At 39.7% G+C, this 24,571-nt stretch overlaps 1 protein-coding gene across 8 annotated transcripts in view; it reads right to left on the bottom strand.

The window, feature by feature from the left end:
• LOC140493853 (liprin-alpha-1-like) overlaps positions 1 to 24,571 on the bottom strand; it is a 224,078-nt gene that overhangs the window by 58,391 nt on the left and 141,116 nt on the right. For 5 of the 8 annotated variants that reach the window (XM_072592832.1, XM_072592827.1, XM_072592831.1 and 2 more), the window contains 6 exons: positions 22,117 to 22,267; positions 14,389 to 14,612; positions 12,756 to 12,993; positions 6,023 to 6,052; positions 4,833 to 4,978; positions 1,759 to 1,931 (listed from right to left, as the gene is read on the bottom strand). In XM_072592832.1, coding sequence (XP_072448933.1) covers positions 1,759 to 1,931; positions 4,833 to 4,978; positions 6,023 to 6,052; positions 12,756 to 12,993; positions 14,389 to 14,612; positions 22,117 to 22,267 — 962 coding nt within the window. The remainder of the gene's footprint in view (positions 1 to 1,758; positions 1,932 to 4,832; positions 4,979 to 6,022; positions 6,053 to 12,755; positions 12,994 to 14,388; positions 14,613 to 22,116; positions 22,268 to 24,571) is intronic. The other 3 variants (XM_072592830.1, XM_072592834.1, XM_072592828.1) reach the window with 2 other exon arrangements.

Genomic DNA, 24,571 nt, shown 5'->3' with positions numbered 1-24,571 from the left:
TTCTGAAGTACGTACAGAACTTTGATTATCCAAAGGACACAGGAGGGCAATATGATGTTTGGTAAATCAAATTCCAGATAAACGAATGCCAGAAAACAGTTTAGCCGAGCATTGGGACCTTGCAACCTTGCCAGATAATTCAACAACAGGATAATCAAGGTTTCTCTCATTACAAAATTTGAACTCAACTTTTCTTTTGTAGGCTGTACAAAAGCAATCCTATGTTTCTCTTAAATACAACTTGTACCACTTGCCTCATCAGGAATCAGGATGTTTTATGCCCAGACCACTGATTCTTCTCCTCCTCCTCAGATGCTGCGTGACCTGCTGCGCTTTTCCAGTGCCACACTTTTCAACTCTGATCTCCAGCATCTGCAGGCCTCACTTTCTCCTACTTTCCTTATGTTTGGTTAGTCATAAACATCGCTTCTCTCTAGCGCTGCAACATTACCATTGTCATCTCTCCTGCACTGTTACTGGAATTGTTTTCCTTGCATTCTCTCCTTGTGAAGGTCAATTTGTCACAATGCTCTCCTGGTCTTTCTTCACACAAGGTGCGTATCTTTCAGAGCTCCACTGTCAGAATTCTCACCAGTCCAAAGCTTGTTTCCTTGCTGAACTCCAACATTAACTACAAAATCTTTATTTTCCAAATGTCTCCACAGCCTTGCTCTGTCCACCTGAGTGACACCCTTGGATGTTATATGCTCAATCCTCGTTATCTGATTATTTACCACCCAGAGGTCCATATACTCGCAAAATTGGCCCCAGACCAGTTTTGCTTTGCCCATTGACTCATTAGGTCTGATCACCTGGTCCCGAGGAGATTTACATTGTCATGGCATCTGCGTTTTCTGTTATCTGCAGGTGTTCTGTGCCCCTATTCACTGTGGATAATGAGGATTTGGTATATCCCTGTTTACACACTTCATACTTCTCTTTTAGTGACCACATTCCCTGTTTTCTAGATCAAAATCATCTCTTACATCTGCTTTCAAAAATCCAAAAATGATTTTTCTTCAATTACACCCATCAGTCTGGCACTCGCAAGCATTTACCAACTTTGATTCAAAGCACAGTTGACCTTAATAGCAATCTACTATACATTCCAAATAAAATACTGCAACAGTTTAGTCTATCAAATTGATAAAGGCGGCAGATTACAGATTTACTCCAAAATGCTGCATTTGAACCTGCAGAGCACATTTCGGAATTAAACCAATTTATCATGAATTATCTAAAATTGCAGAGTAGGACTATCATTTCTTAACATTTTTGCTTTTAAAGTAGGGATAAACATCGTTTGGCTATTTTAAAAAGATCTCATCTCGGTAAAACCAGATGTTGAACTGCCATGCAATGAATATCCATAGTTGTAAACACAGTTTTCAAAATTAATTACTCCACATGGTGACTTTTAAAATCTTTCATATCTAGTCTATAACCAACATGCACTCAAAATTAAATAGAAAGTAAAAGCAATCCGAAAAAACCAAATCAAACCAAAATATAAATTAAAAACACTGATGCAACCTGAACTTGGAAACGTAGCAAGGAAAGTGGGCTAAGATTGATGGACAGTCATTTGGTAAATAAGAAACGAGAAGATAGAAAGGGTAAATTATGTGAATTTACAGAAAAGTCTCACGGAACAAGAGATACACAGGAATTCAAAGCAAATCAGAAGAACAAAGTATAAATTTAATGACAAAAAGTTGATAATTATTCCAAAGTTTACTAATTGACTTCCAAACCAACCTTGCCCTGTGGGATCTTTGCTGGGCTGCCCAAGCCGACCTTTCTCTTTCTTACCAAACAGGCGCCCAAAAGATGACTTGATGCTTTTCTTTTTGGGAGCTTTGTGAAGAGAATCTTGACTGCTGTTGCTGCTACTGGGATTGCTGACTTGGCCATCCTGTGACCCAGTTGAACTGTGGATCCGGATTGTATGTGCACAAGGATTTTTAAGTAAGGAAAGCAAAAACAAAGAATTAGTGTCTGCAGCATTATATTTAAGCGCACACACATTAAAAATAAATCAACATTCTAAGCCATACCAATATAAAAAACAGAATCATATCTGAAGCAGCCCGGATCCAAAAACAGCAGCCCATGAGAAATTTAAAACTAATTTCAATCAAGACAGACAACTCTGCATTCTTCAAAATTTAAGAGTTTCTAACGTCTACTTAGTGGCACTTTATCAAAAGGGCATCTCATGGAGGATGTTGAAGGGTGACCTTAGAGAATCATGAGGGATATAGATAAAATGAATGGCAGGTGTGGAGGATTTCAAGACTGGGGGCATATTTTTAAGGTGACAGGAGAAAGATTTAAAAAAATACGAGGGCCAATTATTTTACATATGTGGAATAAACTTCCAGAGGAAGTGGTGAATATGGGTACAGTTACAATATTTAAAAGACATTAAGTACGTACATGAATAAGAAATATTTGGAGGGATATAGGCCAAGCATTCGATAAGGTTCCCCACAGGAGGCTATTGTACAAAATGCGGAGGAATGGGATTGTGGGAGATATAGCAGTTTGGATCAGTAATTGACTTGCTGAAAGAAGACAGAGGGTGGTGGTTGATGGGAAATGTTCATCCTGGAGTCCAGTTACCAGTGGTGTACCGCAAGGGTCAGTGTTGGGTCCACTGCTGTTCGTCATTTTTATAAACGACCTGGATGAGGGCGTAGAAAGGTGGGTTAGTAAATTTGCAGACGACACTAAGGTCAGTGGAGTTGTGGATAGTGATGAAGGATGTAGTAGGTTACAGAGAGACATAGATAAGCTGCAGAGCTGGGCTAAGAGGTGGCAAATGGAGTATAATGTGGTCAAGTGTGAAGTGATTCACTTTGGTCGGAGTAACCAGAATGCAAAGTACTGGGCTAATGGTAAGATTCTTGGTAGTGTAGATGAGCAGAGAGATCACTGTGTCCAGGTACACAGATCCTTGAAAGTTGCCACCCAGGTTGACAGGGTTGTTAAGAAGGCATACAATGTTTTAGCTTTTATTAATAGACGGATTGAGTTCCGGAACCATGAGGTTATGCTGCAGCTGTACAAATCTCTGGTATGGCCACACTTGGAGTATTGTGTACAGTTCTGGTCACCGCATTTTAAGAAGGATGTGGAAGCTTTGGAAAGGGTGCAGAGGAGATTTACCAGGATGTTGCCTGGTATGGAGGGAAGGTCTTACGAGGAAAGGCTGAGGGACTTGAGGCTGTTTTCATTAGAGAAGAAGGTGGTTGAAAGGTAACTTAATAGAGACATATAAGATAATCAGAGGGTTAGGTAGGTTGGACAGGGAGAACCTTTTTCCAAGTATGGTGACTGTGAGCACGAGGGGGCATAGCTTTAAATTGAGGAGTGATAGATATAGGACAGATGTCAAAGGCAGCTTCTTTACTCAGAAAGTAGTAAGGATATGGAATGCTTTGCTGCAACAGTAGTAGATTTGCCAACTTTAAGTACATTTAAGTCGTCATTGGACAAGCATATGGACGTACATGCAATAGTGTAGGTTAGATGGGCTTCAGATTGGTATGACAGGTCAGTGCAACATCGAGGGCCGAAAGGCCTGTACTGCACTGTAATTGTCTATGTTAAGCACAGACAGGTGAGACTAGATTAGTTTGGAATTATAGTTGGCATGGACTAATTGGACCAAAATATATGTTTCCATGCTGAATGAGTCGAGGACTCAAATCTAACTACAGGTGCACAATCTTTTATCCGAAATGCGCAGCACCAGCTGGTTTTCAGAGTTCAGAATAAGTGACAGTTTGATGGTAAAGTTTTTAAAAATCTTACCGAACAGCAGACTCACAATGAGTACTATGGGCCCTGAGCCAGAATTGTGGCCTGTCAGTGCTGGGCCGCTCCTACCCCAAGTCACATCTGAGTGACATGCATCAGGTGGATGTGGAGTTGGGTTGATTGTGTGCACACCAAACAACTTTGTTAATGAGAAAAAAACATCACAAAAAACATTCGGATTTTGGAAAAAGAGTTGTCTACCTGTACCGCCAAACATATTAAGCCTTCAGTAAACATTGTCAGCATTGAAATTGTGCTCAAAACACAAAGTTTTGTTCTTAGAGTCAAAACACACTTCTGGTCATTCTCTAAGACAAATCACTCCTTTGATTTTAAATAGTTAATAATTTGAACTGGACATAATTCTGAACTGGCAAGTTTATTGGAACAAAACAATGAATTTGCCACAACAAGCATTTTTTACAACTGAACATGAACTTCTAAGTTAAAATTATCAATGTTTTCATTTCATTTATGTCAAAAGTTTTAAAATTAGTTTTAAGTGACATCCCCATGCTGTTCTAACCAATTTTCTTAAAAATTTAAAATCAATGGTGCAGTGTTTAAATATGATCTATTGAGATACCACTTCCTGGTAATATACATTTTGTGTGTGTTTTTATATCAACATTTTATTCAACTCAGTTGGTATCAAGGGCAGGTCAACAACTCATGAAATCAAAACACTTTTGTTTTGTTGCTAATATGTCACCAACAACCCAATACCCATACATGACCAACCCAATACCCATACATGACCAACCCAATACCCATACATGACCAACCCAATACCCATACATGACCAACCCAATACCCATACATGACCAACCCAATACCCATACATGACCAACCCAATACCCATACATGACCAACCCAATACCCATACATGTCCACAGGTTAGTTTACACAACTGCACTATATTTCTGTAAAATTCACTTATGAAAAAGCAGTGTAGATGGAGAAAACGATAGCTGCATTGACTATAACTATTTGAAAAATGGCTTTACCTTCTTATGTCCCGAATATCCTCCTGACTGACTGTGAGAGAGGCACCTTGGTTTAACCTGTCCAATCGAATGGACCTTGGTGTGGAAGGTGGGGAGGTTTCACACTTTATTGTCGTTTTGTCTTCCCGAGTATCGTCCTTCGCCAGCTGTGATTATAGATAGGTTGTAAATGAGTAAGCAGAAGTAACATTCATTAAATATGATTTGAATTTATGAAAAAGCTAACACTATTACATAAACAAAACATTGAGTCAGATCCACATGGGTTTCACAAGCACGATACAATTTACATCAACATACAACATACACTGGTACAGAATTACCATGGCATAGGAGGTTGCTCTAACTCTTTACAGAAGAGTAAATATTGAAAAACCAAAATTTTAACTTGGATTTTTAAAAAATCATGCAGTAACGCTCATCACATAAGATTTATGTCCTTGCAAGAATCTAGACAAAATCCCAAGAATCAGATAATTTCACAGTGCCAAGCAAAGCATTTGTAATATTAGGAAATGGAAATGAGAAAAACAAGCATCAATTTTTCTTTGTCTTGTGGAAATATTGTTTAACATTCTGAAATTCTGGATTTTATTTAGACTTTGATGAAGAATACTACATAGGCTAGGAGTGTGAATTTAAAAGTTGGACTTTGCTTTCTTTTGACAACTTATCTCCAATTTACAACTCTGCAAGGATTCACAACTTCATTGTTAGACTGGAAGTTTTAGTTGATTATTCCCCAGTATGACTTAGGCCTAAAATGAACAGAATAGGGAAAATTAATTTCCACGACCTTAAATTTTATGATCGAGATAAGCATCACTTGGCTTTGCCACGTTCTCATTTCAGATACTGTACTCAACATTCTGATACTGTGTGTTCAAATAAATAGATACAAACATTTAAAAAATCTTGTTTTCTGAATAAACCTAAAGCTTAAGTCAGTTAATAACAGTAAAATTTCTTAATTTAAATTGAGAGGATTTTACATAAATATCCTAGATTTGGATAAAGGGGAAAGTAAAAGGAATATATGTTGAAACCCCTCTTAAATAACACTGGCAGAAGAAAAGGAAGAAGCCACATTACTCAGCGAGGCAATGCTAATTTTTGAAATACTGATTACATAAAATGTCTCATACAACAACCTGATGCCAGGTAATTGAAGTACAATTTTATACATTTACCTTCCTACGATGCTTTCTTAAATCACTAGGCTGACAGACACATGCAAAGAAAAGAGAAAGTCATTAAGAATAAAAAAAGGATTTAGAAGATTATACAAGATGAATGTACATCAGAAATCACAAACAGGAGTAAAAGGGAAGACTGGGTAGATTCTCCATGAATACAGCATAAATTGCATTTATTTCAAAAGGTTTTCATTTCATTCGTTGAGACTAAGTGCTTGTAATGTTTGCAGATGTAGTCTTCAATCGAAATGCATGAAATTTATTCATTACAGAAACTATGAGCTACACCTGGTGATTTATACATCTGGGTTACAGTTGCTGCGAAGTGGCTAATGGTCAGCATTCAGTCTTGATTCAGCAACCAGCATTGAAATCTGCAGAATAGTACAGACTTCAATAAATAACTGACTTTGTTCTATTTGGCAGGTCTATGCAGAAACATTATGGACTAATTTTCCCCAATATGACAAATGTATACTTTTATTTTGTGTTGGTATGCTGTTTACATTCATCTGTTTCAACCTGTTTCATCTTTCAACCAATAAATTTGCAATGGCAAGCAGAGTCTGGTCTTGACATTCTAGACTGAGCTACTAAAATATTACAGCTTGATCAACATTTCAAATTTACTGATGAGTTACTATGAACCAATATGGAAACTACATCTTTTGTTTTCCTAAGGATAATGCTTGTATTTTTGCAAATAACTCAAAACCAACATTAAGAAACAAATATTTGCAGGTCATACCAATGTAAAGTATAACTACAGAATGGAAAACTCCACACTGACAAAGTGCACCAATTAAACAGAAAAAAACTCAAGGATTGCTTTTTCTTGGATAAGTGTTGAAACTGAATTTATTGGTATAGCTGTGTTAAAAATAAAGTCTGATGAGAAATGGAGCATTGGATGAAAGTGCTGGAAGTAACTAAAACTTTGACAGAGAAAAAAACAGGAATGGAAGATGAACTACAATGTAGAAAGAACAAGAAAATGGTGACAAGAAAAATACATCGCACCATCAAACCCTGAAAGGGAAATCCATTACATTATTGCATTAATCAAATAATTTACCCTTAGCTCTGAAAGTCATCCAGACACCTCTGACTCTGTGATATGGGCCTCATATCTCAGGAAGGATGTATTGGCCCTGGATCACGTTCAGAGGATGTTCACGAGAATGGTCCCAGGAACGAAAAGCTTAACATAAGAGGAACTTTCGAGGAATGTGGGTCTATACTCAATCGAATTTAGAAGTTGGAGGTGGTGGGAGGGGGGGGGGGGGGGGGCGAAGAGATCTAATTGAAACTTACAGAATACTGAATGGCCTGGACAGAGTGGATGTTGGGAGAATGTTTAAATTGGAAGAAGAGACTAGGAGCCGAGAGAAGGAGAGAACAAAGAGAAGGAGAAACTTCTTCTTCCAGAGAGTGGTGAATCTATGGAATTCGATGTCACAGAAGGCTGTGTAAGGTCAGGTCATTGAGTGCATTTAAGATGGAGATAATAAGTTCTTTATTGTCAAGGGAATCAAGGGTTAAGGGAGAAAGCAAGAAAACGGGGTTGAGAAATGTATCAGCCATGATTGAATGGTGGAGCAGACTCAATGGGCTGAATGGCCTAACTTTTGCTCCTACCTCTTACAGTCTCATAACCACATAGTTGCTAAATCATTACCTAGTCAATTCTTGAGGTAACTTCTCACTGGAAAACAACCTTGCAGCAAAAGCGGCAAAGCTCAACTTCACTTACTGAACACATTGATAATGACACTGGATTAGTAAACCATGGACTCAGGCTCAAGCTCTGGGGACACAGGTTTAAAACGCATCATGACACCAGGTGCAATTTCAAGTTTAATTTCTAATGTCTACAATAAAAAGCTGGTTTCAGTAATGATGACCAAGAAGCCAAAGAAACCACCACAAAAATTATTCCTGATTCACTGAGAGACATTAGAGGAAATGCTCACATGTGAATCATGGCCCACAGCAATGTGCTGGACACTTCATTGTCCTTTGAAACGACCTAGCAAGCCACAAAGCTCAAAGACAAACAAATGCTGAAACAAAATCAGAAACTGCTGGAAAAACCCAGGTCTAGGACAGATTACACAATTCACATGTTCTGAGATGTTTTCTGGCCCATGTATATTGATACTCAGCATAACTATCGGAGGTATATAGATGTACAGCACGGAAACAGACCCTTGGGTCCAACCTGCCCATGCTGACCAGATATCCCAACCCAATCTAGTCCCAGCTGCCAGCACCCGGCCCATATCCCTCCAAACCCTTCCTATTCATATACCCATCCAGATGCCTTTTAAATGTTGCAATTGTACCAGCTTCCACCACTTCATCTGGCAGCTCATTCCATACACGTGGTTAGTAAGTTTGCAGATGACACCAAAATTTGTGGTGTAGTGGATAGCGAAGGAGGTTACGTCAAGAGTTTAACACAACCTTGATCAAATGGGCCAAGGAGTGATAGATGAAGTATAATTTAGATAAACCTGAGGTGCTGCATTTTGATAAGGCAAAACCGGGCAGGACTTGTACAGTTAAATGGTACAGCCCTGGGGAGTGCTGCTGAACGAAGGTGCATAGTTCCTTGAAAGTTGAGTTACAGCAGATAGGATAGTGAAGGCAGCGTTTGGTATCCTTTCCTTTATTGGTCAATGCATTAAAGTGCAAAGAGGAGTTGGGAGGTCATGTTGCGGCTGTACAAGGTATTGTTAAAGCCACTTTTGGAATACCATATTCAATTATGGTCTCCCTACTATAGGGAGGGTGTTTTGAAACTTGAAAGGGTTCAGAAAAGATTTACAAGGATGTTGCCAGGGTTGGAGGATTTGAGCTCTAGGGAGAGGCTGAATAGGCTGAGGCTGTTTTCCCTGGAGTGTTGGAGACTGAGGGGTGATCTTAGATTAGATTAGGTTAGATTAGATTACAGTGTGGAAATAGGCCCTTCAGCCCAATAAGTCCACACTGACCCTCTGAAGAGCAACCCACCCAGACCCATTCCCCGACATTTGCCCCTTCACTGAACAATGCGGGCAATTTAGCATGGCCCAGAGACCTGGGTCTCTGGCACTGTGAACTTTATAAAATCATGAGGGGCATGGATAGGGTGTATAACTGGGGTCTTTTCTCCAGGTTAGGGGAGTACAAAACAAGTGGGCATAGATCCTCCAACCCTGGCAACATCCTTGGGCTGCTGTGTCCAGGTCGAGACATCAGGTTATAGGAAAGATGTGAATGCATGAGACTGAATGTAGAAGAGGCTTACGAGAATGGACCCAGGCATGAGAGGCTTCAGTTAGGAGGAAAGGTCTGAGAAGTGGGGATTCTTCTTCTTGGAAAGCAGAAAGTTAATGAGATTTGACAGAAGTTTTGAAAAAGATGAGGGGGTCAAGACAGAGTGGATGGGGAAAAACTGTTGCCTCTGTGAAAACTTTTTCACACAGTGAGCGATTGTAGTCTGGAATGCACTGCTAAAGATGTGGTGGAGGCAAGATCAACTGAGATATTCGAGAGAGCACTGGACCATTAGTTAAAGAAAAAAACTAAATATAAACCATGAGGGGAAACCATCAAGGATCATAAAACCTGAGAATAAGAGCTTCTTTAAATATATTAAGACGAAGAGAGGGGTCAAAGTGGACATAGGCCTCTTAGAAAATGAACCTGGGAGAGAGTGTTAGGAGGAACAGGGAAATGGCAGAGGAACTAAACAGATTTTGCATCAATCTTCATCTTCTGAACATCCCATTAATACTAAAGAATACAGGGGAGGAATTAAGTACTGTTACTAACCCTAGAAAGCTATATTAGACAAATTAATGGAGCTAAAGGCAGATAAGACCCCTGGCCCTGATAAGACTGTATTTTAAAATCCTCAAAGTAGCTGCTACAGGGCTAGTGGATGTTTTGGTTGTAATTTTCCAAAAAGCCTTCTGATTCTGGAAAAGGATCAGATGATTAAAAAACCTGCTAATACAACACGCCTATTCAAAAAGGGAGGTAGAAGGTAGGTAATGATAGGCTGATTAACCTAGTATCTATTGGAATCAATTGTTAAGAAAGTAATAGCAGCATATTTGAAAAATCATAATCTCATCAAGCAGTCAGCACACCTTCATAAAAGGGAAGCCATGTCTGACTTTCGAAGAAGTTTCAACCAGAGTAGAGGGGAACCAGTATTTGGTCTTCCAGAAGGCATTTGACAGAGTCCCACAAAAAAAGCTAACCCATGAGATAAGAACTTTTCAGTGTCAATAAATTGGCTTGAATATAGAACTGGCTCATGAGCAGGATGTGAGGATAAAGGGTTCTTTTTCAGGATGGCAAACTGAAAGCAGTAATGTTCCACAGGCATCAGTGCTGGGTCTGCAACTGTTTACAATACATGTTCAGCTATTTGAAGGGAAGTCCATATTTGAGATGTGAGAGGCTTTCAAAGATAGATTAACGGTAGTGCAGGATAGACAGATATTGATCAGTTAAATAAGTGGACAATAAGTTTGTAAATGAGGCAAAATGTGGGAAATTGTTCATCTTGGAATGGAGAAAAGAAAACTCAGTCAAATGGAGACAAATTGCAGAAAGGGATGCAGGGATACTTGTGGATAACATACAAAGCTAGCATACAGGTGCAGCCAGTAATCAGGGAGGCTAATAGAATGTTGGTCCTTATTTCAAATACCAGAGTACGTAGTAGGAAAGTCTTCTTAGAGTCATAGAGATGCACAGTACAGAAACAGACCCTTCGGTCCAACCCATCCATGCCAACCAAATATCCCAACCCAATCTAGTCCCACCTGCCAGCACCCGGGCCCATATCCCTCCAAACCCTTCCTATTCATATACCCATCCAGATGCCTTTTAAATGTTGCAATTGTAGCAGCCTCCACCACTTCCATACACGTACCATCCTCTGCGTGAAAAAGTTGCCCTTTAGGTCTCTTTTATATCTTTCTCTTCTCACCCTAAACCTATGCCCTCTAGTTCTGGACTCTCCCACCCTAGGGAAATGACTTGGTCTATTTATCCTATCCATGCCCCTCAAGTTTTATAAATTTCTATACAGTCACCCCTCAGCCTCCAACATTCCAGGGAAAACAGCCCCAGGCTGTTTAGCCTCTCCCTATAGCTCAAATCCTCCAACCCTGGCAACATTCTTGTAAATCTTTTCTGAACCCTTTCAAGTTTCACAACATCTTTCCGATAGGAAGGAGACCAGAATTGCACACAATATTCCAACAGTGGCCTAACCAATATCCTGTACAGCTGCAACATGACCTTCCAACTCCTGTACTCAACACTCTGACCGATAAAGAAAAGCATACCAAACGCTGTCTTCACTATCCTATCTACCTGCGACTCCACTTTCAAGGAGCTACGAACCTGCACTCCAAGGTTGCAACTGCACAAGCTGCTGATGAGACCACATCTGCAGTAATGTGACCAGTTATGGCCCACTTACTTAAGGAACAATATTTCAGTCAAACAGTTCAGAGAAGGTTCACTAGGTTGATTCCCAGCATGGAGGGACTGCTGCATGAATAAAGGCTAAATAGCTCGAGACTCTACTCACTGGAGTTTAGAAGAATGAGAAAAATATTTCATAAGATTCTTAAGGCACTTGAGAGTGTAAATGGGGAGATCTATTTCCTCTTATGGCAGAGGCTAGCATAGTATCAAATAAAGGGACACCAATTGAAGTCTGGAATGAGGAGGAATTTCTTCTCTTGGAGCGTTGAGAGAGTTTGGAACTCCTTGCCACAGAGAGCTGTGGGGGCTGAATCTTGAGTACAGTTAAAGGCCAAGATAGACAGATTCTTAATCAGGAATGGAATCAAAGGTTATGAAGACAAAGCAGGAAAATGGATATGAGGAATGTCCAATCAGCCACATTCCCATAGCATGGCGGATCTGGCCTGAGGCACCGAATGGCCGACTCCTGCTCTTATTTCCTATGGTCTTGATGTGCAGGAGGAAAAGCAGGAAATGGTTCTACGTTAGAATGTTCAAAGCCGATGCAGAGACAATGGGCTGAATGGCATCCTTCTGCACCATTAGAATTCTGTGATTTTGCTTAATAGCAATTGTTTTGTAACAGATTTTCATGGTATCAGAACTCTAAAAATTGAAGTTAGTCACCAAGAGTTTGGAGACTCAAAATACATTTATAGTAAACTGATCTCTGTCTCTCTCTTGTCCAATACTGAATCTTAGATTGCTTTCAAACTCAGAGAATGCAGTGGACGTTCACCAGACCGATGCCTGGGAGTTGAGACCGAGGAGAGACTGAAGTTAGTGTATTTTCTACACTTTTAAAGAATGAGTGGCAATGCTACAGAAACTAACACTGAACTTCACGTGTGACCTAGTTCAACATTCTGAAATGTGAACATTGCTATCGTCCCAGAACTCTCAGGGAGGCAAAGAGGTAACATTAAATCTAAATTAATTACATTCAATTTGCTACTTCCATGAAATTGTATGATGCGCTTAGAAACCTGCCTGAAGGAACAGCAAATACGAAGTATCAAATTTTAAAAATGTCCTTAATATGTAATCATTAAGGAGAATTTTGAAAATTAAAATTCTGATTACAATATTAATTAACAATAGACAAACAGAGAGCAATTGCAACTTAGCAAAGGGCCACACGTAAAGACAACAACATTGCTTCTGCAGAATATCAAGCTTTGAAACTAACCAAGGTCATGACACCAAGCCTGTCAATCTCATGAGCAGGGTTTCGAGGGGTCCGTCTTGGCGTGGAGTGTCCACTTCCAGGTGGAGAGGAACTAGCGAGAGACGAACCCGTAAATGAGGCGGGAAGCGTACCCCCTCTGTATCGGCAAAGATTCAGACCATCCAGGCTACCACTTCCAACCCGGCTTTCGATCTCTTCTGCCCTCTGCTGTGTTGACTCCTTTTCTTCTTGGATCAGCCTGTAAACAATCGATCAGGTATTAAATCCCTTTGTCATTCTCTCATCCAGATAGCTTGCCGCGAATACAGAACTTAAACATCGCTTTAGGAGAAAAAGAACAAAGTTGAAACTTTTCACCTTGTAATCATCAGGACTGAGACACAAAAATCCAAACTTTTAAAGAGAATACCAATTTATTCAGCATGAGAAGAGGGCACTACCTGGTTGAACCAAGAATGCCATGGAGATGCAGCAGGATCTGTGAACTGTCAATTTTCACTCACTGATTAACCTGTCATGGTGCTGCCGTAGGGAAATTTTTGCAGAAATCAAGTTTCCATTATCCTTTCTCAATGAAAAAGATGCAATACATTCACAAACTGCTTTTGCTGACACAGTACAAGGTCCTGTGCGTGAACCTATTCACACTTCTGGCATACAAAATGAAATGCACTGTTAAGTTTGACCATTGATCTCAAGTCAGTTTCCAGTGTCATTATTGCCACAGTTTGAATTATTTAGTAAACAACAGATTTAGATTTAAAGCTGTACACCATGTTTGCAAAATCAGAACATAAGACTGAATGAGCATGATCAGCATGCTGTCCAGTGTTGGCAGTCTGAAGCGCTGTGTTGTCTGAAAAATTCCTCCAGTCATTGGGACATACAACTTACATACCTGACATCACACTGGCACTGAAACTCTCATACCACATTAACCATTTGTGTGGTATGCAGAACAACTTCTTGGCTCAAAAACAGGCTCCTGTTAAGGAAAATACCACTCGTGTTCATTGTAATGTACAAGTGAGAGACATCTAACTCAACATATGTCTACAGATAGGAGCCTGCTGTATTGGCAAAAGACGTTTATGCATGTGTTGCATTTATTGCTGGGTGTTCCCTTTCAAAATTTGGATTCTTGCACCTCAGTCCTGATGAAAGAAAGACGAAAAGCTTCAATTTTGTCTCTCTTTTCAACAAAGCAGATGATAAAATAAAGTATTACTAACTTTTCAAGCAATCAATTGGACTCCCCAAATGAAGCAGTGTGAACATCTCTACTGTGACTTTAATTACAAGTGCAATAATATAAAGTACAATACCTTAAATATTTAGTCAATTGAACAGTATGTCTTTGGCAAGGCAATTCACAAACACAAACATATGCAGCCGGTGTTTTGTTATTCACTTGTGTGACACTGGCATCATTTATTGCCTACCCGAGCTGCCCTCAAGGTGGTGGTGGTGACCTGCCTTCTTGAACTACTGCAGTGTGATGTAGGTAGATCCACACGGTCATTAGGGAAAAAATGCCAGGACTTTTACCTCAAGCACCTTCTGATATACACTGTTGTATTTAACCAAAGTCATCTTTTTAACAAAACATTAACTATAAACAAATAAGACATACCTTATTTCATTATTGATAGCATCCAACTGTTCTTGAAGCATCATAGCCAAAGTCTGGGCATCTGCCTGACCACTTGGTGACAGCAGGTCGACAGAGCTGAATATTGTCTCTCTATCATCTTCTGCATCGGATACTTCAGCATCACTCTCAAAGGCCTGGGCTACATTTGCCAAGACACTAGCTTGTTGTGCACGCTCCCATTCTTGTTCATTCAATGTCTGAACCTACTCAAAAAGGTACAATGCAAAAGGTTTAGAAACAAGATACCAAAATATGCAAACATACGATGTAACCACAACAGAAGCAATCCACACCACCTCTTGATCCTGTTCCACCACTCCATTTGATCATGGCTGATTTATATTTTAGCTCAATTCACCTGCCTTGGTCTTTAACACTTAGCACCCACGCCAAATAAAAATGTGAACCTCAATTTTGAAAATTTGAACTGCCCTCCAGCTTTCACAGCTATTTGGCAGATTCATACAGAATGACCAACACAGAGTAAAATTATTACATTACTGACACTAAAAACAATTGGACTTTCGATATATAATAGTATTTACAACTATATAAAACTTGTTCAAGATACACGTTCCTCCCTATAAATCCTTTATTCACAATTATTTTACATTGAGGTATTTATCCCTCTGCTTCCCAATGGTGGATTTTTAATTTTTCCTTAATTTTGAAAAACACTCTGTTCAGCCTTTCCTCAAAATGGTTTTCCTTTTTCACTGTATAAAATAATTTCTCCACTTTCTTCCTTGCCACGCTGGATTTGTAGCGCTTGCTGAAGCAGTTACTGGCACAGTGCAATATCAAGAGATTTTTTTCCATCCCGTGGTTAAGCCTGCAAAGACTCAGGCCTAAATTTGAATCCAGTCACGTAATGTCTGAGTGAGTGTCAAAATAACAAACATTCAAACCGATTCCTCTCAAAACAAAAATCTTGTACAGTTGATTTCAGTTCAGCATTTAAAAAAATAAATATATATAAAAAGAAAATGTAATAAAGACTTGTTTCTTTGCTTTTCCTTCCTTTGTCACTATATATATGATGCAAATTGATGCAAAGTGTGCGCTAGCACTAGGGGGACATAGTCTGAGAATTAGGGCCAGATCATTCATAGAACATAACAGCGCAGTACAGGCCCTTCAGCCTTTGATGTTGTGCTGACCTGTCATACCAATCTGAAGCCCATCTAACCTACACTATTCCATGTACATCCATACGCTTGTCCAATGGCGACTTAAATATTAGGAAGCACTTCTACACACAAAGCATAGCAGATGTTTGGAACTCTCTTCCACAAACATCAGTGGATGTTAGATCAGATGCTAATTCTAAATTTGAGAGAGATAAACATTTGTTAAGCAAAGATATTAAGGGATATACGCCAGAGGCAAGTTTATGGAATTAGGTCACAGATCAGTCATGAATGTTGGAACAAACTTGATGGGATGAATGGCCTACTCCTGTTCCTATGAATGCTGATTCTTAGAATAGGGGTTTAAAAACTAGCATCCATAGTTCAGAGAAGAGACCACTCAACTCATTAGATCTGTATTTGAGCAGATGACCTCTTTACTAGGATTTCTTTTATATTTTAACTTCTAAAATATGTTTTACTTGCCAGTCGGAAAATTTATCTAGCAAAAATATTTGATGTTGCAAAATACAATTACAATGTTTTTAACTGATAAGAAAAGTCTTGTAGAACTTGACATCAACTTTTACAGATTTAAATGGGATAGGGTTGTGGAGGCTGGATCACAAGGATTTGGGGAAAAAGGTAGGAAGGTGGAGTTGAAGATTTTCAAATCATCCATGATTGCATTGAATGCCAGAGCAGACTCAATGTCTTATTAGGCTGGAGATGAGAATTTTTTTCAAAGGGTTGTGGGTGTATGGAATTGTTAACCTCAAAAGGTGTAGTTCAGTTATTGCATACTCATGAAAGAGATCAATAGATTGTTGAACACAAAGGGATCCGAAGCTACAATAAAGCTAATTACTGTGGATGCTGGAAATCAGAAACAAACAAATTTCTGGAAAAGCACAGCAAGCCGAGCAACATCTGAAGAATTCACGACCCCAAAGTGAGGTGGATAGCGGGACAGTGAGTAAATTTAAGGCGGAGTCAGACAGATTTTTATTTGATAATGGGATGAAGGGTTATGGGCAGAAGGCAGGAAAATGGGGGCGTGGACCATATCAGTCATGGTCGAATGGCAGAGCAGACTCGATGGGCCAAATGGTCTATTTCTGCCCCTATATCTAATGAACTTATGAACATCTGAGAGAAAGAGACAAAATGTATTAAATGTTTTAAGTTCAAGATGAACCTTCCTTAAAACACTGCCAGACCAGAGTTTCTCAAGCATACTGTGGGACCTGGAATTGGTTTGGGAAGCCAGTGGTGAGACAGAAGATATTGAAAGACAGAACAGGCTTGAAGGACTGAATGGCTTGCCCCTATTTCTCATGCTTTTACAGGTCTACTATTCACAACAAGAAGGAATTGAACAATCATAATACTTTTAATAGAAAATACTTAAAATATTACAATTAGCACTTAGAAAGATCTGGAATTGAAAACTATTACACAAAATGCATGACACAAAAACTTACATGCTGCAGAAATCCACCAGAATGTAGCAGGAAACAGAAAATGTCATACATCAGTTGCATATTGCAATGACAGAAAGAAGGCAACATTATACAGCAAGCAGAGACAATATTGCCTGATTTAATAAATGACCAAGAATAGATCAAGGAACAAAATGGAAAAGTTACACTGAAAATGCAAATGTCTATTTGGTAAGAGAGGATCAGCAAAGATAACAGCACAAGTGTTTCTCAAGCACCTGATGTTCAGATTGCAATTTGCAAGTGTTACTAACAAGTGATCCAAGAATTTAGAACTAATGGAGCAACAAATCACAAAGGACAATGACTGTTTTTTAACATATTATGCAGGATTACATTTAAATACAATCACAAGATTGAAAAGATCAACTCAAACTTATGAGTCACCATCTCTATGTCAGAAGTAATGTAACTAATAGTTAGGAATTCCAGAATATTGTATATTATGTCGATAGATACCTTTCTCATCAAATAATTCCATTTAAAAAGTGTCAGACACCTAACATGGTATGAAAGATGCTTTACGAACACATGAATTGAAGCATTTATATCCTTCCTTAACTTTGGAAACCAACACTGCATGGTCAATATTCCAGGTGTGAATCACAGAATCCTTACACAGTGTGAAGAGGGGCCATTTGGCCCAGCAAGCCTGAACGGACCCTCTGAACAACATCCCACTCTGACCCCGCCCCCTCCCACCTATCCCATGGTCTCACTAATGCCACACATAATTAAAGAACCATCTACCTATTGTTTTAAATTCTCATGCAATAAGCAACCCTTAGCTTCTCTAAATACTTGCTGTACCTGCACACTAACCTTTTGCTATTCATGCACCAGGACATCCAGATCCCTCTGCAACTCAGAGCTCTATTATCTCTCACCAACTAAACAATATAGTTTTTCTTAATTCTGCCTACCAAAACTGACAATTTCACATTTCTCCACATGAAATTCAAACCTTTGGCCATTTAATTTAATCAATTTCCCTGTGCAGCCTCCTTATATCCTCCTCACAACTTACTTTTTGATCCACTTTTGAATGCTAGAATATTAGCAATTACATACAATTCTATAAAATGTCATTCTATTCGCACTACTGCCTCCAATATTGTTATCTCAAAGCAAAGCAGAAGCTATAAAGATGAAACAGCACCCAACAATTATTACAAAGCAAAGTAACTTCAGTCAACACTCAAACTGCTCCCAAACTACATCTAAATCAACTTTCACTATGTTGAAAAAAAACCAAAGTCTTTTATTTTGAAAAGGTGAGTGCTTAAATGAAAATATTTCACCAATGTTGCTGAATAACAGATTTGCAAATATTGAGTAATAATTTTCCTCCTCATATTCCTGTCCTTGTTCTAATTATTGTAACTTCACCTGTTCTCTTTCTGCATTTTAATTTTGATCATTGCCTCCTTTTCATTCAAATATTTCTGAACAACACCAATAAAAGTAAAACCTCAGGTATGTGGGTGGGAAAGACGACAGGACAGGAGGTTGACACTTTCATTGTAACATTTGGAAAAATAGACCTGCCCCAAAAAGCAAGTATATTAACTCAAGTTAAAACATAAAATGATTCCTAAAAGGCAATTACAAACAGGTAAGGAACTGTAACTTTTTTTTAAAGGGGGGTAACTGCTGCTCTTATCTGGTCTGACCTACATGTGACTCCAGACCCACAGCAATGTAGTCGACTCTTAATTGCCTTCTGAAATGACCGAGCAAATCACAGTTCTTTTCAAGGGCAACAAATTCTGGCAACCACTGGTGTCCACATTCCATGTGTGAATAAAACAAATTGGTTTTTAATTGCCCAGTTTCATTGGGTGAGGAGATTTTAAAACATCTCTCATTTATAGAGTCATACAGCATGGAAAAAGTGTCTTGGGTCCAACCCATCCATGCTGGCCAGACATCCCAATCTGAACTTGTCCCATTTGCCAGCATTTGACCCATACCCCTCTAAGCCCTTCCTATTCATGAACCCAGCCAGATGCTTTTAAATGTTGTAACACTACTAGCCGCTGCCCCCACCACTTCCTCTGGCAGCACACATACACACATCATCCTCTGCATGAAACTGTTACCTGGAAAAGCGCAGGTCAGGCAGCATCCAAGGAGGAGAACTGACGTTTCGGTATTCCTGAAGAAGGGCTTATGCCCCAAATGTCGATTCTCCTGCTCCTTGGATGCTACCTGACCTGCTGCGCTTTTCCAGCAACACATTTTTCAGCTCTGATCTCCAGCATCTGTAGTCCTCACTTTCTCCTATGAAATTGTTACCCCCCCCCCAGGTCCCTTTTAAAATGTTCTCCTCACACCTTAAACCTTGGCCCTCAGGTTTTGAACTCTTTCACCCGAGGAAAAAGACTTTGATTATTCACCCTATCCATGCCCCTCATGATTTTATAAACCTCTATAAGGTCATCCCTGAGTCTCTGACACTCCAGGGAAAAAAAAAAGTCCCAGCCTATTCAATCTCTCTACACAGCTCAAACCCTCCAACCCTGGCAACATCTTACAAATCTTTTCTGCACCCTCTCACATTTAACAATATCCCTCCTACAGAAGGGTGACCAGAATTGTCCACATTATTCCAAAAGTGGCCTCAACAATATTTATGCACAGCCACAATAGCCACAATATGACATGACATCCCAACTGCTACACTCAATGTTCTAATCAATAAAGGCAAGCGTAACAAACACCTTCCTCACCAGGCTGCCCACTGCGACACCACTTTCAAGGAACTATACACCTGCACTCCAAAGTCTCTTTGTTCATTAACTCCTCCCAGGGCCTTACCATTAAGTGTATAAGTCCTGCCCTGATTTGCCTTTCCAAAATTCAACATTTCACATCTATCTAAATTAATGGATGATGATGGGATAGTATAAGTGACGAGCTGAGAATAGTTCACAGGTTGGCGCAACAGCGAGGGCCGAAGGGCCTGTTCTGCACTGTATTGTTCCATGCTCTAAACTCTACCTGCCACTCCTTGGCCCATCTAACCAAGGTCCCGTTGTAATCTTAGATAATTTTCTTCACTGTCCACTGCATCACCTATTTTGGGGTCATCAGAAAATTTGCTGACCATACTTCTTACATTGTTGTGGTTCTGTTCGCCAAGCTGGGAGTTTGTGTTGCAGACGTTTCGTCTCCTGTCTAGGTGACATCCTCAGTGCTTGGGAGCCTCCTGTGAAGCGCTTCTGTGATCTTTCCTCCGGCATTTGTAGTGGTTTGAATCTGCCGCTTCCGGTTGTCAGTTCCAGCTGTCCGCTGCAGTGGCCGGTATATTGGGTCCAGGTCGATGTGTTTGTTGATAGAGTCTGTGGATGAGTGCCATGCCTCTAGGAATTCCCTGGCTGTTCTCTGTTGGGCTTGTCCTATAATAGTAGTGTTGTCCCAGTCAAACGCATGTTGCTTGCCAAACAGAGAACAGCCAGGGAATTCCTAGAGGCATGGCACTCATCCACAGATTCAATCAATAAGCACATCGACCTGGAACCAATATAACGTCCACTGCAGCGGACAGCTGGAACTGACAACCCGAAGCGGCAGATTCAAACCATTACAAATGCCGGAGGAAAGATCACAGAAGCGCTTCACAGGAGGCTCCCAAGCACTGAGGATGTCACCTACACAGGAGACGAAACGTCTGCAACACAAATTCCCAGCTCGGCGAACAGAACCACAACAAGCTACAAATCTTCTCATAAACTTTGAACCTCTTACATTTACATCCAAGTCATTTACATAAATTGACAAAAACCAGTGGACCAAGCACTGATCCTTGTGGTACATCACTGGCCATAGGTCTCCAGCCCAAAAACCAACCCTCCATCACAAGACTCTGCCTCCTACCTTCAAGCCAATTTTCTATCCAATTGGCCACCACTGGATCTGTTTCCCATGTGATCTAACCCTTACTAACCAGTCTACCCTGCGGAGCCTTGTCAAATGCTTTGCTGAAGTCTATGCAGGCAACATCGACCACTCTGGCTTCATCAATCTTCATTGTCACCTCTTCAAAGAGCTCAATCAAGTTAGTGAGATATGATTTCCCATGCACAAAGCCATGCTGACTATCCCTAATCAGTTCTTGCCTTTCCAAATACATGTAAATCTTGTCCCTCAGAATCCTCTCTAACAATTTACCCACCACTGGCCTAAGGCTCACTGGTCTATAGTTTCTTGGCTTTTTCTTATGGACACTCTAAAATAATGGGGACATATTAGCCAATCTCCAGCCTTCCGGCACCTCAGCCATGGCTATCAATAATACAAGTAACAGGGAGCAAGGGGCCCAGCAACCTTTTCCCCAGCTTCCCAAAAAGTTCTCGGAAACATCTGAGCAGGTCTTGAGATTTATTTACCTTTAAGCGTTTTAAGACTTCCAGCACCTCCTCTTCTGTAACATGAACACTTTTCAAGACATTACTAATTTCCCCAAGTTCCCTAGCTTCCATGTTCTTCTCACAGTAAATACTGAAGTAATATATTTGTTTAGTATCTCACCAATCTCATGTGGTTCTATACACAGACAGCCAGGTTAATCTTTAAGGAACTGTATTTTGTCCCTAGTTACTCTTCAGCCTTTAATGTATTTATAGAAACTCTTTGTATTGTCTTTAACGCTACTTGCCACAGCTATTGCATGTCCCCTTTTAACCCTCCTGATTTCCCCCTTAAGTATACTGCTACTGTCCTTTTACTCTAAGGATTCACTTGATTCCAGCTGTCTGTACCTGATACATGCTGCCTTTTTCTTAAGCAGAATCTCAATTACTCTGGTCATCCAGCATTTCCTACATCTACCAGTCTTATCCTTCACACTAACTGGAACATACTGTCTCTGAACTCTTGTCATCTCATTCTTCAAGGCCTCCAACTTCCCAACCATTCCTTTAACTGCAAATAGCCTCCCCAGTTAACCTTTGAAAGTTATTGGATGGATCCATTATGTCTTTAAAAAGCAACTGGATAAATTGCTTCTGAAAGTCCAATAACAAGAAACAGTTAAAACTGGAAAATTTCAAGTATGAATGAGGAAACTGTACCTTTGAAGGTTCATCTCTTAAAGCTGCTAAGCGGCCCTTCTGAGTTCTACGTAATACTGATGCACCGCTGTATTGGTCTGGGTGTTTGTCTACCTCTGACGCAGATGTTATTGGGTACCTAAAATCAGAGGGACTACCTAAATGTGACCTGCTAGAACAAAAGAGATTCAATATTTGTTAAAGGTTTTTGGGAAAATTTAGCGATTTACACCCAGCAAGAAGTCTCATATAATGGGGTTAGAACATTACAGTAAAACTGCTTCTTCAAACCACACTCGAGTGTTCTTGCTGGAGGGTCAGTTTGATATGGTCATCATTAAAGCCATGTTAAAATTACAATGCAGTTACATCAAGTATCAACAGAAGACTGCACATGGGACAGAGGTAAACTCTGGATTATTTTTCTACTAAGCAAGTAGTCAGCAGATTAAAATGATAGATTTTATGAATCTGTGCACCTTGAATTCAGGTTGTAAACCCCCAGCAAAACATTTGACTCTGACACCCAAATTCCTGCCATGCATTCCTGATGCATGACCTCCAGTCACAACCAGAATTTTTTTTTTCATAAAAATTTTAAGGGTTAAATACTTGAAGAAATGCACTACATTCATCCTAACTTTCCCTACTCTTGCACGTGAATACTTAAGCTCAAAAAGATGTAGATGCAAATACTGATGTAAAACTTGTGCAGTGCAAATCAGCATTTAAATCCAAACGTATTCTAGTGTGAAGTAGAGTGAAATATACCCCCCTCCAGTACCATGACAGACTCAGGCTTGGGCATCAGGACTTGGATTTCAGATAGCAGTTACAACTGCATTATAATTTAGAGAAAGCGCACACTTACAGAGCAAGGTTGCCCCTCAATTACCCAATTCACACCCAAAGGTAAACAGTAAAATTTGTTAGTTTTCTTTTCCATCAGTCAAGAGGTAACTCACGGAGAGAAAGGCATCAAGAGTCTAGAAAGCAGTTCAAATTGAAGAGATCATACTTTATTCTTGGCTCAAGATGGCAGCGGCGAGGGGTTCCTGAGTCATCCACTTCAACTGCTTTGCTTTCCTTTAGGTTTTAAATTTTTACTTACCTTCTGGAGAGAGCAGTGATAACGGCACCGGTTGGAGACCTACAGTGGGGACTTTGGCAGTCGGCCATGAGGTGGTTGATGTGCCTGTGTAGCACTTTGGCGGTCAGCAGCACCATGGAAGCAGCTGGGGGATTGAACCAGCACCAGAGCAGGAGTCTAGCGGCATGTGGCTAGGTGGTGGTGAGCCCGGATAGCAGTTGGCAGTAAGATGGCAGTGGAGGGATTGAGAGATCAAACCCTTGTGGGGAAAGCCCTGCGTGAAGCAACTACAGGCCCATGGCTAAAGGACTGTAATTTGGAACTTATAACTTTATTTCTTTCTTCCTACTTTATACTGGGAAGAACTGTAACTTATTTATTTTGTTACCTTGTACCTAGGGTACCTTGTACCTAAAATGGGAAACTGAATGGTGATACTATAAACTTTTCATTGTATTCCTGTAGCCCTGTACCTCAGTACACATGACAATAAAATTTAATTCTAATTATTCTCCAAATTACTCATTAGAAACATTTACAATTGTTGAAAGATAGTAGAGAAAAATTGAAAGTGTGCACATAATTTCTAAAGTCTCAAAATAGTGTGGAGAACATAAATTTGTTAATTTTCTAGCCATTAACTGAGAAGTACATCATATTTTAAATAGGAACTTTATCAAGCATCCTAAAGTATTTTATTTAAAAGTCAATGGAGCAAATTCAAGATTGCATTCAAACAGATTATTCAATGTTTTATGCTGAATCATTGATTAGGTTGTCAAAAATTCTTAACTTCTAGGTTATTGCCATAATTCTGATTTGAATACTCAAAGAAAATGCTTAAAGCATCTTCACTTTCAAGTTTGATGCATACAGTAAGCATAAAAGTAACTGAATAAGTGTAATGGTCCTGGGAAAAGCAAGCTAAAAGTTAAAGGTAGAAGAAAATGCACTCTCCAAAGCATTTCACAAAAATGTTGGTGGATGAGGAATTTGGAGTGGTGATGGAAGGTAGCAAAGCAGACATGTCAAGGAACAGCATTCTACTGAGTTGGACATAGACTGCAGAAGGACCCATCATCTATACGTGGGGTGGAGATGAGAAATGTAAAGGGGGCCAGAGCTGTAATGGCAGAACAAGTGTCTTGGAACACTGAAATAAAGAGGTTTGAATGGTAGGGCACAGTGAGGCATGGAGGGGCTAGGATAAAAGGGTAAGAATTTTGAAATTAATGCAGTGAGAAATAGCAAGTCAAAGATACTAAATCAAAAATATATAGACTTTGATATTCCTTGAACAAAAGTCATTTTTGCATTGGCCAATATTGTACATTAGGTAAGAGTCATGGCATTCATAAAAACAAACTTTTCTATTTATTTTTAGAG

This window comes from Chiloscyllium punctatum, chromosome 22, assembly GCF_047496795.1.
Source record: "Chiloscyllium punctatum isolate Juve2018m chromosome 22, sChiPun1.3, whole genome shotgun sequence".
Classification (NCBI taxonomy): domain Eukaryota; kingdom Metazoa; phylum Chordata; class Chondrichthyes; order Orectolobiformes; family Hemiscylliidae; genus Chiloscyllium; species Chiloscyllium punctatum.
This window is presented reverse-complemented; position numbering and strand designations above follow the sequence as displayed.